Source organism: Stigmatopora nigra, chromosome 22, assembly GCF_051989575.1.
Source record: "Stigmatopora nigra isolate UIUO_SnigA chromosome 22, RoL_Snig_1.1, whole genome shotgun sequence".
In the NCBI taxonomy this organism is placed as follows: domain Eukaryota; kingdom Metazoa; phylum Chordata; class Actinopteri; order Syngnathiformes; family Syngnathidae; genus Stigmatopora; species Stigmatopora nigra.
In genome coordinates, this window is record NC_135529.1 from 3252707 (window position 1) to 3268925 (window position 16219).

Sequence of the window (16219 nt, forward strand, 5' to 3'; positions counted from 1 at the left end):
GATTTAAAATAAGCTCTGTAGAAATACCGCGCAATAGAGACTCAATATTGGTTTTCAAGTTTTATTCTAGTGGGGTTTAGAATATTTTGAAACACTTCCCTCTAAGTTCAGAACACGAACGTGAGGCAAGTGTCACTACGGATAAGAGAGAGTTATCGACTTTCATATTCGTACACATTACTTTATTAAAATGTCTTCACAAAAATTTGTTGACAGTTTAATTCTAAAAGAATCTCATGTGTGAACAGCTCCCCCTATTTCCTTCCCGGGGGACTTATGAGATAGGGGATGCTAGTCACAGTGATGAGTACATAAATATCCTTTTTCACCCCCCCCTAGACAGATTTAGTGGACTCATTGTTGGCTCAAAGCTTTGAAAAATAGTTTGTGAAGATGACGTCAACGCAAGAAGTTAAAGCTGCTTGTTGAGAAGTTTTTTTTGGGAGAGGACAGCCGGTTGCTTGGTGGTAACATGGCCCTCAATGGCGGTAAAATTATTAAGGATTTTTTCTCTATACTGCTGTAGTGATTCAACGTCATTTTGGTTTGCCACAACAACAAATAATAGTAATCAACGAGGCAGGACACTCCTTGCATACCCACACATACACGCAGCATCTGACAAATACCCTGGCCTGTACTATCTCCATTTGGTACTCACGAGACTTAATACAATGAGTGCATGCTTCAGAGTGTACGGTACAAAACTACTCCAGCAGAAATAGCGTGGCAGGCAAAGATGGAGAGCGGCTCAGAGAGGAAGTTGTCAGAGTGGGCTGCGGAGAAGCCAGTGAGTGCTGAGGCAGTAAATTGCCATTGTGTAACGGGATACCGCGCATAGCTCTTTTTGCAGCCTTGATCCCAGCTACCATTCCACGAATAGCAAGGCTTTTGTCTACCTCTTTGCCAGTCCCCCCACAGCCCCCGTCTGTGTAGAGTCTCCTCCAGTCAATCAATATTATCTGGATTTATGCCTCTCATCAGACATCATCTCATCTTGCTCACTTCACTTTAACCTTGTTTTCATTCATTTTCATCTATTTTTAACAGCGCTTATCCTTGTCAGTATGGACTTGGGGTGACAGAACTTATCCTTGAGGCAAAAGGTGGACTACACCCTATACTGGTCTTCAGTCAATCGTGGGGCACATGCAGAGAAAGACAACCGTTTGCACTCAACATGACACAGCAACTGAGGTGGGAATCGATCCCACGTTGCCTGCACCAAAGGCAGACCTACCTCCTGTTACTTGTGCATAATTACAATAATACACCTGATCACAAACAATAGCAACTAATAGCTAGCAGCATCATGTTTCTAACTAAAAAAAAATGTGTCATGTAGAAAACAAAAAAGCTGTTAAAATTGTTTTTGTTACATCAGCTAGTCATATTGTAAGCAGTCACACAACTAAGGCATGCATAAATATAGAATGAAAAGGGCTAACATTGGCTGAATAAGCAGCCCTTGTGAATTGGGGGCCATATTTTTTTTATTTTAAAAAGTACCACAGCCTACATGAATCCTCCCAAACAGACTGCTTAGTCATGTGTTGATTTGTCCAAAAAAGGCTGGACTCCTGTTTCCATTCTTGTTCTCTAGCTGCGGGACAGCTATAAATGTCATTGTTCAATATTTCCGGCCTTTCTCTAACTCAAGTCTCTGCGGAGAACCCGGTGAATGCAAGGCAAACATCAGCGATGCACAAAACGTCCCCCCCCCCCCCCCCCCCCCATTCTTTCTCTTTTTTTTTGTTCATGAATGTTTGTGTCCAGTGTACACAGCATACACAGGCGTGCGCATTTGTAAAAGGTTTGGATCGATGGCGCTGATCTGATTAAGTGGTGACTGGCACATCAAACACAAGAAAAAAGGGACTGCTGGCCAATCAGGTATGATAAAAAAAGAAGTCTGTTTCCCTACCCTAAGAGCCTTCTCAACCGACAGGCTCGTGTTACATCATCTGAAAAATGATGGCTCCCACCCAGACGGCAAAACAAACATGCATATACTGTTGCTCAAAATCAGTCATAGTGCAAGGGAAAAATAGAATTTAGCAAGCAGAGAACGAGGATTGATTATGAGAGTGACATTGCGAGAAAGACTCCTATTGATGAATAATCAGGCATTAATTTTAAAGATCTTTGCTAATGCACAGTTAAAATTAATAAATACAATCTTTCAAGTCAAAACATATAAATATGGGGATTTCGACAAGATGAAAGTATGATTTAAACCACAGGCATATTCAGAAATACGTGTGACATATTATTCTTTATATGTTATTGATGAATGGAGCCTTTCAATCCCTGGTTGATTCACTGACAAGGATGATTGATATGTGCAATATTTTTCGCCTGTTTGATGATGTCACAGCCTCCAGTAACACAAAATAGCAAATAAAAGAGAACAAAACAAGATTTGCTCCATTAATTGACATAGCAGTAAAAGAGGTTTAAAATTACCATAAACAATAATATGTTTCAGTGAGCAGTTCATTCAGTCCAACTGAAGGAGTTTCAATAAGGGGGATGTGTAGAAAATTTGCCTTCAAGACAATAAAACTATCCAATAAACATGGCAATATTAAACATAATGCAAAATCAATGCCTTTAAAATATGAGCATTTACAGTACCTTCTTAAACAAGGAAGGTATGATAGTAGATGCTAAAATATTCCATTTGTGTATGATACTACTGTATTTAAAAATGCACTATAGTAATTTTCAGATTTTTTTTAACTGCACCATGTACTATAGGTCGAGATGGGAGTATACCCTGGTTGTTATCTGTGATCGTCTTTGCGGTTTAATCATTCTGTAAAAGTAAGTTTTGAAATAGGTCAAACTGTACCTAATAATGCAAATATATGCCCTCTTTGTTCTTCCATCACACCCACTAGTTTTGGGAGCATAGGATAGCAGAGAAATTTGTCTACAGTTGGCCACTTCATGGTTCTAAACCAAGCTGCACCAAGCATAGTGTACATAAATGATGAAGTATTCGTTCATTTTTTAAAGTTTATAAATATATATATCATACATTATCATTATTACAGTTATACAGCTCCCAACTACATGGTTCTAACCTCTGCTGCATGCATGAATATGAGCCTCTAAAACACTGTAATTGTGTAGATAAAAGCGCTATACAGCAAGTCCTGTGTATTTAACATTTACATTTTGATTTTCACTTTTGCCTTTGTGTCTACACATTTTGACTATTTCTTCTATATTTTTATTGGGTTTGTGTTTTTGTTTCTTGTCCCATATTGAAATTATTGTTCGTCGTGACTAAGATGACGCATGTGCAAACCCCATTCCTTTTTTTATTGAACATTTTCCCCTTTTCTTTTGGTCAATTCCATTTTTAATATTTAGCTTTTTTTGTCTGGCTTTGATTGATTTAATGTCAGGTAACACTATTTTGGTCTGTTTACCATTTTTTTCTTTTACAAGGTTTATATTTTGCTCTTTGATGACCTTTTGGTCATCAAACTTTGCTTGTTTTTACTTTCGCATTCAGCTTGTTTCTTGTGCGAGTAAAACTGAAGTAAAACATTCCCTACTCCCATGCCAATACAATTATACGGGTGCATGTAATAATATAACCAGTATATTGAAATGTTCCATATGTTGCTACCTGTAGATGCACACAGGCTGAGACTGTTAGCCCTGACATGCACACAGCTGCCATGCAACGCAATAAATGCTTAATAAGAAGCATGTGACTTGCTGCTTTTCATATACAGTAATTGGAAGGAGCATGAACATAAGTAGAGTGATTTATGTGAGCCGACAGTGAAACATTACATATGTGGTGCATACTCAGTCTAGCCACAATGATCCATATTAACACTAAAATGAACAATGAGAAAGAAAAAAAAAAGAAAACAATCTCACCATGGGAATTCCCGGTCGATCCAACCAATCGGCATAAACAGCATCAAGCGTTAGGCCTTTTCTGGAACACAATAGCATGAGTATTAGTATTTTGTCCACTATTATTGCGTCAATGACTGTTTTTGCCCAAAACACTTGTTGAAAACAAGGATGAGGGAATATATTTTTAGGTTAACAGCAGATTTGGGGTTTCCGCCAACACCTTAAACAAAACGTGGGGCACACCTATGGAGATGTGCTGAGACAATGAAGTGAATTTCAGTATACTCTGTGAGAATAAACATCAGGCACATCCATCCAAGGAAGAAACAGCACACACCCGCTCTAACCCAAATGCCTAATACATACAAATGTGCACGCAAACATTCCAAGAGCGGTTGTAATTGCGCAAGTAAACACAAAGGATCATGGTAAATACAACATATTTCCACATCATTATTCCTAGTCTGGGCTTGAGGGGAATTCCACACTTGGCTAGGCTGACTCATTTATAGCACATTAATGTGTCTCAGTGAAGCCATGAACTAAGCTATTTTCTAATTAAATCTTGATGTCAAACCTTTAGAGTTGGAAATAAACGTGTAACCTTTAAATATATAAACTTCTTCCTTTGTTAAAAAGAAGTACAGCTTGGCTTTTATTTTATGAAATGAATCCTTAACTACCAATTAGGCAAATTTTATGCTACTACTACGACAAGAGCTTGGGTCATACAGCAATGGCATCTCTTCTCCAAGCTTCCCTTTAGGTCCTACCAGCGTTTTACATTGGATTTAAGGCTGAGGTATGAAAAGGATGTTCCAAAAACTTAGATTTTCACCTGGTGAAGTCATTATTTGGTCATTGTCACAATGAAAAGTACATTTCTTTTCAGTCTCATCTCTCTAGCAGACATCTGGAGGAATAGGGCTAAAAGTGACAACTTTTTGAGAAATCATTTAAATCACTTTTTCCAGCTTGACTAATGCCTTACTTTTCCAAATTTTATTGAAGAAATGAAGATCATTGAAGGAGCAATAATGATAGCCAAAAATGGTACTGCAGCATGTAGTAAATTATTGAACCATGCACTTCTCCTTTGGGTTGCTAGATAAGCATTTGATAATAGTTTTACAAAATGGGAAAACAACATCTTAACCCAGACATGGGCAAACTATACTTTAGTCCTTTTTTCCGTTTATGTTCTATATGTACTGTGAACGGATGCAGTTTTTTATAGGTATCAAATCTTGTGCTGACCCGTCTGTCAAATGTGGCCCCCGGCCCGAAAAGTTTGCCCAACCTTGTCTTAACCATTGAGAACAGTGTCAGAATTATTTCCAAAAACCTGTTTCCTTAATGTCTATTTAAAAAGGCCAATTTATTGAATAATTGAAGTGTAAATTTCCGATATTGCTCCTTAAAACATGTCCTCAATTTCATCCAGAGTAAACATCTAGCAGGGCTTAACTAATTGTTGATGTAGACTATTCTCACAGGATTTGATGGTCCAACTATAAGTAGTCATTTTGACCTACATATAAAAGTTGTCAGTCGCTCACAGCGGCAATGTAGTTATTTAAGACTAAACCTTCTTTAAAAAAAACATCCATGATGTTTAGGAACGTGGGGGGAAGGGGTATTCGTGTAAAAGCCTGGCAGATGACCCGCATGGTTCTATCATCTCTGACGCCAGCAGTAACCGTGGTGTCTCGTAATTGCAGGCTAGGTTAACTTAACTAGCAGCTGAGTCTTCTTTGAAGTTTTTAAAGGATGCATGCTCGTGGTCAAAGAAAAAAAGAAAAGTCTCAAAGCTACCAGAGATGGGACCGACAAATAACCTTTGAATCGTCAAAATGTGTACACTTATCAAGATAGAAATAATATCAATGCCATGTACAAATACAGATAAAACTGTATGGCATTGTGGTTAGCACATTTTAGTCATGGTTTTGAAGTTTGGGATTGAGTTTATGTTCTATCATCGAAAACTCTTAAGTCATTGTAGCGAGTGCAAGATTTGTATAAAGCAGTATTTTTTTTGCAAAGGGAACTTTCAAAGGATGCAAGTTTGAAATCCTTCCTCTTTCATTTGTACAACAGAAAATCAGAAACAGGTAAAAAAAAAAAATCGGGTTTAAAAGCTATATTCTTTTTCAACTATTAACTAATTGGTTGTCAAAATGCATTGGACCTTGATCTTCATCAATGGTAGTGAAACTTGATCACTCAATGTTGAGCTTCCCAGTTAAAATGGATTTGAGTCTCTCAACAAACTTTGGAGAATAAAGAAACCATGTCCAGAAATAGCTACAAAGAAAAAAGTCGAGAAAATCACAACCAAAATAGCCAACACAGCCGGCGGGGGAATCCCTGAATTGGTTGCCAGCCAATTCCAGGGCACAATAAGACACAAAAAAAAACCATCCGCGCTCACACTTATACCTAAGGACAGATTGTTCAACTAGCTTACCATGCATGTTTTTTGCTAAGTGGGAGGAACTGGAGTACCAGGGAGAGCATGTAAGCTCTACACCGGAAGGTTGGAATCCAATGGGGTTTGAAGCCTAGATCTCAGAACTGTGAGGAGGACGTGCTAACCACCTACTATTAACATGTAAAATACTAAAATTCTAGTTTGCTACATTTGTATCTGCATTGTCACAATTATATTTCCTGAATACGGGATGAATAAAGTTATCCAATCCAATCTAATTTACTTGAACATGTTGTAAGGTTTTCATCCTTATGCAAATGAGGAGGGACTGTTTGATCTCCATGTAATTTTGAAACTGAGAAGTAGAAGGTAGAACAGAATGTAAAGTCAACTCAAGCCTCTTGTGTGGGGCATATTCAATGATATTTTCTGAAATTTCTTCAGGCCAAGCGGATCGCAATTGGACCATAGGCCATCGTTTGGGTAGCCCTAGGATACAGGAGATAGTGTGTGCCTTGCAATGATATAGTGACATGTCCAGAGTGTATCCTGCTGCTTGCCTGAACTTTGACCCTGGTGAACACAAGAATAGTAGAGAATATCTCTTTTTCATGTGAGCAGCAAGTTGCCGTGATGCTGTTCCGAAATAGTTGATATTAATGTTAATCAGGCAGTCTTTAGGATAGACTGACTGACTGCATTCTCAATCGTAATCAGTGACTTATTTTAATGTGTGTTTTTCCACGCTTCTTTTTTATGTTCTGGTCTTTTAATGTTTGGATAGTTTAATGGCGTGCACCGCCAGGGAACGTCTGTAACATCAATGCAGCAAGTGCACACTCCATCCCCCAACACGGCTCTTCTAGTGGGCTGTTTACTGGAAGAGGCATCAGACGCAAACATTGACCATCCCCAACTTCCTCTCTTTAATTCAATCAATCTATGCTCAGCAGGCAGGCACAAGGGAGACAAAGACAAAAACAACCAACACTGAGAACGGACAGAATGGTGCTGAAGGCCAGATAGGGGAGCGTCACCAGCAGACGGATGCAAGCAAGCGGGGCCAGACGTGGAGGAAAAGAGAGACGGACAGTGGGAGAGGTTAATGAGGCAATCATGAGAAATAGAGAATTGAGTGATTAAGCCAGCGCCGAAGAGGAGGCAGAAAATTAGAGAGGAGGAGAGCAGGAGGAGCGCTTGTCCTTTTACACTTCAGTTAATACTGGAGTGGATGAGACTGTGCTTACAAGGATTGATGTTGGGGCCCAGCCCTCACTGAGCGAAATCGATGAAAATCAAGGCCAAATCCGGCCAAGCTCTTCTGACAAGTTCTCCACTAAGCCATAACAAGTTACAAAAGACACTGCATACAGTATAAAGGTTTAAACGTGACCTTTAGAAAATGCATGAATACAGATCATGCCCATTTTGATTGAGACTGACAGAGAGCCAAAGATAAACTTCATTCTCTTTCGTTTTTTAAGGCCCTTGTCTCCGACGATTTTGGCTAACAGGCAGGGTACACAGTGGAGAGGTCATCAGTTGTAGGCAGACAAATAAAGACGCAGTCATATTTTTGTAGATTCATAGAGAATTTTTAGTTTTCAATGATCCTAACATAGATATTTTTGGGAAGTGAAATCATCTTTGGTGACAGAAAATGGTATAATGTTATAAAATTGTATTGCAAGACTTCAAATAGATTAAAAAAAAGAAAAACATGCACACAAAGGAGACCACACAACTCAAAAGTCAAAGAAAAGGAACAGGCATGCAGGTATAACAGTATTTAGCTCATGAACACGTATTTTGTTCAAAACAGAATTCAACCAACACTAGTCAAGCCCTGCTGAGACACATAAAGCCTTGTTTGTATCTCTCAGTCAATTATTTATGAACCTCAGCATTCCCCATAAGCACTCGATTCGGAGTACATACCTTGCAAGGTCAGGAAAGGTAGAAAGCAGCATTTGCAGGAAATCCTGTCAAACAATGATCGATAGGAATGAAAGCATTAACAGAGGTGTAGAAGATTTTTGTTAGGTGTTCCATGTCAAAGTGTTTATATTAGACTCATTACTTATAGAGAAGACAACAGCAGCCAGGTGGAACATCGCACATACTCTACATCCACAGAAATTCAAACAGGTGTGGTTGCTCAGACAGCAGTAGAGTAAACACACAGCACTAAGCTGATGTACAGTCATCAATTTGGGGGGGAAAACTATTGTAACACAGCGGCAGTCAAGCTTATAGCACATCAGCATCCAATTAATTTATGGAAATAACATTGCGCTGGGAGGACGGGTCACATTAAATGGTTCGAATTGGAGCCGAGATTTGATTAACAAGCGCAGAGGAAGCTGCGAGCCACCATGGCGGCTCCCAATTAATGTCATCGAGTGGAAAATGGGTCCCTAAACTGGAGGCTCACCTGAGATAGAATGAGTTGACCGTGGTATTTCTTCACAAATAATCTGAAGAAGTTAATGAATTGCTGCTCTCCCACTTCACTGGCCAAGAACGTGAGGAGGAAATAGCCCTTTGAGAGATGAGATAAGCATATAATGATATATATTATTAATAATATACTTACTGAAACGATTCAACAACACAGTTCTCTTGCATAGGTACAGTGATATTTTTGCAATATTATTAAACAACAGCTACACTGCGACTCTTGTGAGGATAAGCAGTTCAGAAAATGAATGAATTAGAGCTAGATTCCATATGGTGTCAAGTAAAATAGAAATTTAAAATAAAAAGGAGACAAAACAAACTTCACTAACATAAAATGTGGTTAATGGATCAGTGAGTGACAAACTTTAAAGGGGGTCAACATTTATTTCCTAGGAGTGGAAATGTATAGAAATATACATTCACACATATACATATGGGGAACATAAAATGTGTACAATGCAAGTATGTAGGTTTCTCTTACCAGAAAAGGTGTTTATTGTCTGCCAAGACTTTAGTAAAACTGTCTGACATAATGTCCATTCAGGTGTAGAAGCAATTGCAATAATGAATTAAGAGTACTGATTACAGTGTTTACTACTTAAATCCTACTAAATTCTCATGAGAATTAGCCACGGTATTTAACACGTGCTGTAACGACAGGACTCATTTAGACTAATCACTTTCCACAGATGCTTGGAGAGATCGAACACTGTGACCACTTAACCCACTGACCGACCCACTGTGTTGGCTTGACTTGGACGTAGCAAGAGAATAAACTGCCAAGGATAACAACGATGCATGATGAAATAAAGATATAGCGCCTCCTGGGATTTGCCGAAGTGAGCAATACTATCTTTAAGCCATAATTTTTATACGTACACATTAGTTCAAACAGTTTTGCAATCACCGTGTCACATGTTCCCTATGATCTCACCTTTAGGTAATGGACTTGCAGGAAGGATTTGTCTGGGTTAAGGGCATGTTTCACTGCGGCTGAGCCAGACTCACTGACCTGGCCTGTTTTCTCCATGTTGGGTCTACAGAAAAACAAAAGCAGCAGACAAACACTTCGCATCATAATAAATATAACTGAACCACAGCCCAGATAAGTGACCGAGTCCCTTAGTTGTCAGGGGGTTATCACACAATCTTAAAAAAAATTATGTCAGCAGAACTAAATTCAGCAACTCAGCTCAAACTCACAGTGGTTAACACCTTGCTGCTATGCTTTGCCCGAGGCCCCTGCAAATTCATAAAAAGCATGCTATACAGTGTTTATGTGACCTCTTAGAAATGCTCTACTTGCATTTTACTGCCCATGATTCACTGGGGGAACATAACACAAAAAAATCCACTCTGTGACCATGGAGAGGTTGGCGCCTGGTTTCTCTGTCACACAGATACAAATCATTCCTCGGACCCCCGTAAAAAACATAAACAAACACCTACAATCCCAATAAATCCCAGACAAACAGGTGAGTGACGTGGGTCCCTGTGCAATGATAGTTTCAGTTAGCCTGTATTGATCCGGCTGAGCAGATTAACTCAGTGTGCCAATAGGAAGGCCTTAAAGGATGGCCGCACTGACAAATCGATGCAGCAGGCGCCTGGCCAACCGATCAATACGCCCCCACATCACCAGCTACCACTTTTCAGCCTCTTGACACGGATGTCAAATAAACACACAGGAAGAGGCGAGAGCCCAAAAACATGTGTCTAGAGTCACATGATCACTGCAAAGGAAGCTCTCATTCAGATGTTGAGCGCCAGGACAAAGCAATCATACTTAATCAATAATACTTTTCTTAATAATTCATATTAATTAGTTTTTAATGGATTTTTTAAATGAGGAAAAATACTACAAAAATGTTATAAATGCACTCAGGTAGGTTGCCAACATCTGGAGCCTTCTGCTGGTTGCCGAAATTTAGTGAATGCAAATTATATGCTTCTTTTGATTAAAGTTACACACTTCATGAACCCTAGTGATGATGTTGTTGCCAGGTAATTGAAGATGCAATTAAACGTGATGAACTCCTCTGGTTCATATTTGTTATGCAACCTGTTCAATTATTTGGGCTTCCACCCTCTGAAATACATGAAATGGAGGTGGACTTTTAAAGGCAGACTAACAAGTCATGGATAGTCAGAATTCTAGCTGATAGACAGATGTTCAAATACGTATTTGCAGCTCTATCAGACAAATAAAAGGTGAAAAAAAAATCACACATTGTGTGTTTTTTTTTAAAATTATTTCTCTCCCAGTGGACGTGCACCTACGATGAACATTTCACACCCCTCCATGATTTCTAAGTGGGAGAACTTGCAATGTAGCAGGGTGTTCAAATACTTTCTCTGGCAACTCAGGGAATAGCTCAGTTATGTCCGTCGCCACTTAAAATGGAAAATGGTGTAGAACAAATTTGCATGACATTTGAATCATTTATCATAGTTTTGACTTGCTCTCTGTCCACTCCCATATCCGTTGCATTGACATGTGTCTGCTACCGCTGATAAGATGAAACAGCCTTGTTTTTTTTTGTTGCGAGTAACACGATGGGCACTATGAAAAATCATATACATTATGCGAGTGGAATTTAAGTAAAAAGTGAGTGTCAGGCAGGGGATTAGAGAGCCAAAGAACAAATGAAGAATGGGATAAATAAAATAACAAAAGCTGCATTCCTAGTAGTGTATGCGGAGCACACACACAGTGGCATGGTAGAGTAGTGAGGAAAAATAGCATTTTACCAACACTGGCATCTTCCACAAAGGATCTCCACCCTTACCACTGTCCAGACTTGGGATGTATGGACGTGTAAATCTTTAGCTTTGTCAGGGAGGATTTACTTCAGCTTTAAGAAGAATCCCTGCTCACTGCCTTGTAGAATTGCACAATAGGTGCATGTATTCTAGAATAAATGCTTCTCTTGCCCCTGCCTCAAAGGCCATAGTATGTGCGGTGGGGCGTGTTTGTATCGATTCTTGTGTATGCGTTGTGTGTAGTCATGCTCACACCTGGGTGTGTCTGTGATTGAGAGAGCGAGGGAAAGCGCGGGAGGAAATCAGGAGCTATTACTGACAGAACTTAATGTCAAAGGGACATACACGCAGAGGCACACGCACCCACACACTGATCCACACACACAGGAGGTTTATAGCACCGCAAGCCATTGCCTGACAAATTACACTGGGTTGACTGTGGAAACCGGATAAGGTAGAGCAGTGCTCCCAGCAGCCCAGTAAATCAGCAGGGAGAATGGTGTCTGGCCCAGGCCACCCTAAATATAACTCATCTGAAAGGCACTGATAAACGCTGGCCACTAGCCGCCCACTGCTGCACGAGCGCTTCTCGATTGTGACCCACTGAACTTGGACAGCACAACCTGACATTTAGCTTTTGTGTGTGTAGAACTGCTTAGATCTCACATTCGCTTCCCATTCTTTGCTCCTCACGGTGTTTTGCTCAACCTTTTCTATGTGCACTGTAATGGCTGCTGCGTATGCCTGTCCTGTTATCACGCAGTTATGACGTTAACACAGCGACTGGGATGACAGAACTACAGGCAAAATCAATGCGAAACATGTCTGCTCTCTGTCTCTCCAACCTTCTTGTGACCCTAATGCTCCATTCACTCCTGAAGCTGAAATATATCATTGAAATGATCGTCAATCAGCCCCATGACAAGAGAAAGGACAAATATGCAAGAGTGCATTTGCTGGTTGTGTTTTTGTGTGTGCGCCTTGTTTATTCAAGTATGTCAGCTGCAGAGAAACCTAATCTTGATCCTCCTAATCACCCATGTGTCTGTCTTTCTAATAGGGGAGCAAGCTGATGAAAACTGCCAGGCGGACACCTCTCTTAAGTTTAACCATTTACACTTTCAGTCATTGAACAACAACTTACAAAGGATAATTATTTGCTCTTGTTCTATACTGTCTGGCATTATTAGAGTAATGGGTAAGATTGAGTCTATTCCAAAAGCCAGAAATGTGCCCTGGACAAGGCGTGAGTCAATCTCAGAGCATATGAATAAACAACAATTAACACTCATATCTATGGTTAATTCAGAGTCTTCAATTAAGCAAATGTTCATATTTTGGGAATATGTGAGATAGTAAAGCCATGCAAACAGAGGGTCCGACACAGAGAACATCGTCAATTCTTGAGCATTTGGAGTACTTTGTTGACTCGCTTGTTGACTCACACAATTCACTGAAATAATAAGTGTTGGTGGAAAAGTGACAGATATCGTTTAGTCTTTTTCAATGAAACACTGCTCAGCAGAGGGTAAAATTGACTATTAAGTGTTTTCATTATGTTCTGACAGCGCAATGTTTGAACAGTTAATGCCAACCAGAAATACAATTTAAAAAAAATCAATGCGAGGCGAACATGTTACTATACACTGTATTGCTTGTAGTAATTGTAAATGTCAAAATCGTAGTGCGCCACACGAGTCGGTTAGCGGTAATCAAAAATGCAAGGTAAGATATTCTCATTTTGAATCAGTTACTACCTGGCTATGGGTTTTCCACAATAACACAATTAAAGTTTGGGTCATGATGTCGGACATATATTGTGTAATTGTGCATGTGTGTACCCTATTCTTGTTCTCACTAAGCAGAACATGATCGTACATCTTCACGTGGATAATCTTGTACAATTCAGCTACATCTGCCACACCCGTAGCATTGGAATGCTTTTAGCAGACTCAAGTATGTCGGAGGGCAACTACATTAGAATAATGGGCTGTGTTGTTACTCAAGTTACCAAAAGGTAACTCCGCATTTTGCAAGTCATATTATATAAAGTATGGAAAGTCATAACTGATCCTGAAATAATTTGTATACTATGGTTTTTCAGGAATTTTCAAAGCAAAATTATTTTTAAATTCAGGATATGGAGATGTTGTGATGGATGAGACCCACCTGAGGATTTGAAGCTCCTCTTCTGAATTCTTCAACTCATCCGACAATCTTCTCCACTTCAGCAGTGCTTTCAAACTCGATTGTTCTGCTGCTTCTGACAGGGAGAGCTGTGGCAAGAAAAAAATGGGAATGGGATGACATTTCTGTTATGTAAATACACTGAATTATCAAATACACAGAAGAGAATAAGTTGCTTTGTAATAATAAAGTGGAGCATCTCAGACCAAATAACCTTGTAGTCACACAATTTGGAATTCAACTTCAAATCTATTATAGATGTCACACGCTGATTAACCTTTCTCCTTTTAAGTGGATTTTTGCAGTGATTGTTCGAAAAAAAATGGACTACCTTTGCGGCTCAAGTAAAGCTAAATATTAATACAATGCAAGGGACGTCACCTTACCAAAATGAGTATGCGTTATCTTTGAATATTCTCAACAATCACACAAGGCCACAGCTCATATAACTAGACCATGATTTGATTTAGTGTTAATTACAATAATTAAAAACACCAACATTTAGATCCAAAGGGACGTAAGGAAAGAAGAATTTATATTTCCATGAAATGTGTGACACTAGGAAGCAACCAAATAGAGGCAACAAGAGTCAGGCTCGGCGGATACATTTAAAATGCTATTAAAATTAAGGGTATTACTAATGATGGATTGATTAATTAAGGCAGTGAGCTGCAGAATAAGAAAACTTTTGTCATTTACCACCAGGCAGAAAATATCCCCCTTATATTTTTCTGAGCTCCTTTTCGTTCAAATTTTTATGACAATGTAAATATTTTTAAATGTATTCAAATGATCAAATGTTGTAAAGTTGCAAACGATAAGACGTATTGGGTTTAGTTGCTATTTCAAGACTGGACCAAGATGACCTCCCAGTCACCTATTATTTTTGTCAACAGAAAAAAAAAAACGAATAACTGTGGTAAATGATACTGTTCCACCACATGTATGCAGACTTTATCCCGCTTTGACCCCAGATGCAGAGTACATGTGGGAATACACTGAGTATATTGTCTTCAGATGCGGATGTTTTGATCATGCAAGATCTAATGCATGCATTGCACGAGAACGCAGATGGTAATAGCAAATCTCTGTTTGTAATTTCACCATCTGTCTTTGTAGCCAAACATCTTCCCAGAGGAAATCCGTATCAGTAAGTATGAAGCTACATGGACAAATATGATTTCATTCCTGCCTCTTCTCAAAAGAGCACCACTATCACAATTGAACTGTCATGTGGTCCTGTAGAAGTGCTGGGACAATTAAGTAACATCAAACAGCCACATTAAAGTATGATAAGAGTGTGCCCGTACTTGCTGTGCTTGGGCCCAGATAATATCCTCCAGGTAGGTGGCAAAACCCTCGCTAATCCATTCCTCTGTCCAGTCTCTGGCCCCGATGAGCAGGCCAAACCAGGCGTGGGCAATCTCATGGCACAGCCTGGACCCACAAAAGGACATGCTGTTGTCTCTCAAAAATGAGCTGCCAACATGCAGCACACTCTGAGACAGGAAAATGATGTGGGGGCTGAAGCACACAAAGGACAGAGAGAAACTAGTAGGTTAAAAGCCAGTCACAATTTGACACAAAACATGATAAGTGACAATGTCAGACAAATGTGTCATTGCGAGAAGAAAAAAGGCTTTGTCACAATTATACATTTTTAATTTACACTTGATTTGTGGACTGTAGGTCCTTTGTGAGTCAAAACCAAATGACAGGAATATATTAAAAGCAATCATTTCAACAATTCCTAGCATATTCGTCTTGAATTTCAACAGAGAAATCCATAAATCATTTAGCATTGTGTTTTGTATGAAACACTGCTAAAGTCTTGCAAGAACAAGCTCAACGGAAAGTAACTCACCTATAATGTAAACAGGAATTCCAAAGACATTTTGAGGTTAGTGTTCTCCAAATTTGAAGCTTAGATAATATCAGATTTAACAATATAACTTAGTCTTTAAGGGTTTTGCCAAAGGACCAGCTAATTCTGCTACAATCTTCTCAAGGGCACAATCAGCAAACACTTGCAGGTAAAATCAATTAAATTAAATTACCAGTTTTAAGAGGATTTAGTTTAAGATGACTTCAAGGTAATGCTGGGAATTATTGTTTAAAAAAAAAGCAAATCCTGGCTGTTTTAAGTTTATTTTTTCAAACTTAAAGGACGTTACTCCAATGGTAAACTAGTATTTAAGAATAGGATCTGTAATTACTGCACATCCGCATCAGAATTTTTTGGTGCACAAGGATAATCACGATTTCATTTGATGACAGGCGGCTATCAAACATCTGGTCGGACTTATATGGTTTGAAATGATATGCTTAAGAAGTTTAAGTATAGAAACAGGGAGGCACTAAATCTGCTTATCATTATCATAGTAAGATACTGTTTGATTACATAATTTCATTGAATTACAAGAAAAGTGTCCTATACAGTTTGAGTAATATTTTCTTTGTAACCAATAATGGTTCTAACATTTCCAGTGT

At 39.1% G+C, this 16219-nt stretch overlaps 1 protein-coding gene across 9 annotated transcripts in view; it reads right to left on the reverse strand.

The window, feature by feature from the left end:
- Positions 1–16219, reverse strand: part of LOC144215405 (aminopeptidase O-like) — a 67407-nt gene that overhangs the window by 32771 nt on the left and 18417 nt on the right. For all 9 annotated transcript variants that reach the window (XR_013330423.1, XR_013330425.1, XR_013330424.1 and 6 more), the window contains 6 exons: positions 15040–15253; positions 13712–13818; positions 9714–9816; positions 8754–8861; positions 8258–8301; positions 3904–3964 (listed from right to left, as the gene is read on the reverse strand). Coding sequence is in view for 6 of the 9 variants with exons in the window: in XM_077744311.1 (XP_077600437.1) it covers positions 3904–3964; positions 8258–8301; positions 8754–8861; positions 9714–9816; positions 13712–13818; positions 15040–15253 (637 nt within the window). In the remaining 3 variants the exon portion in view is untranslated. The remainder of the gene's footprint in view (positions 1–3903; positions 3965–8257; positions 8302–8753; positions 8862–9713; positions 9817–13711; positions 13819–15039; positions 15254–16219) is intronic.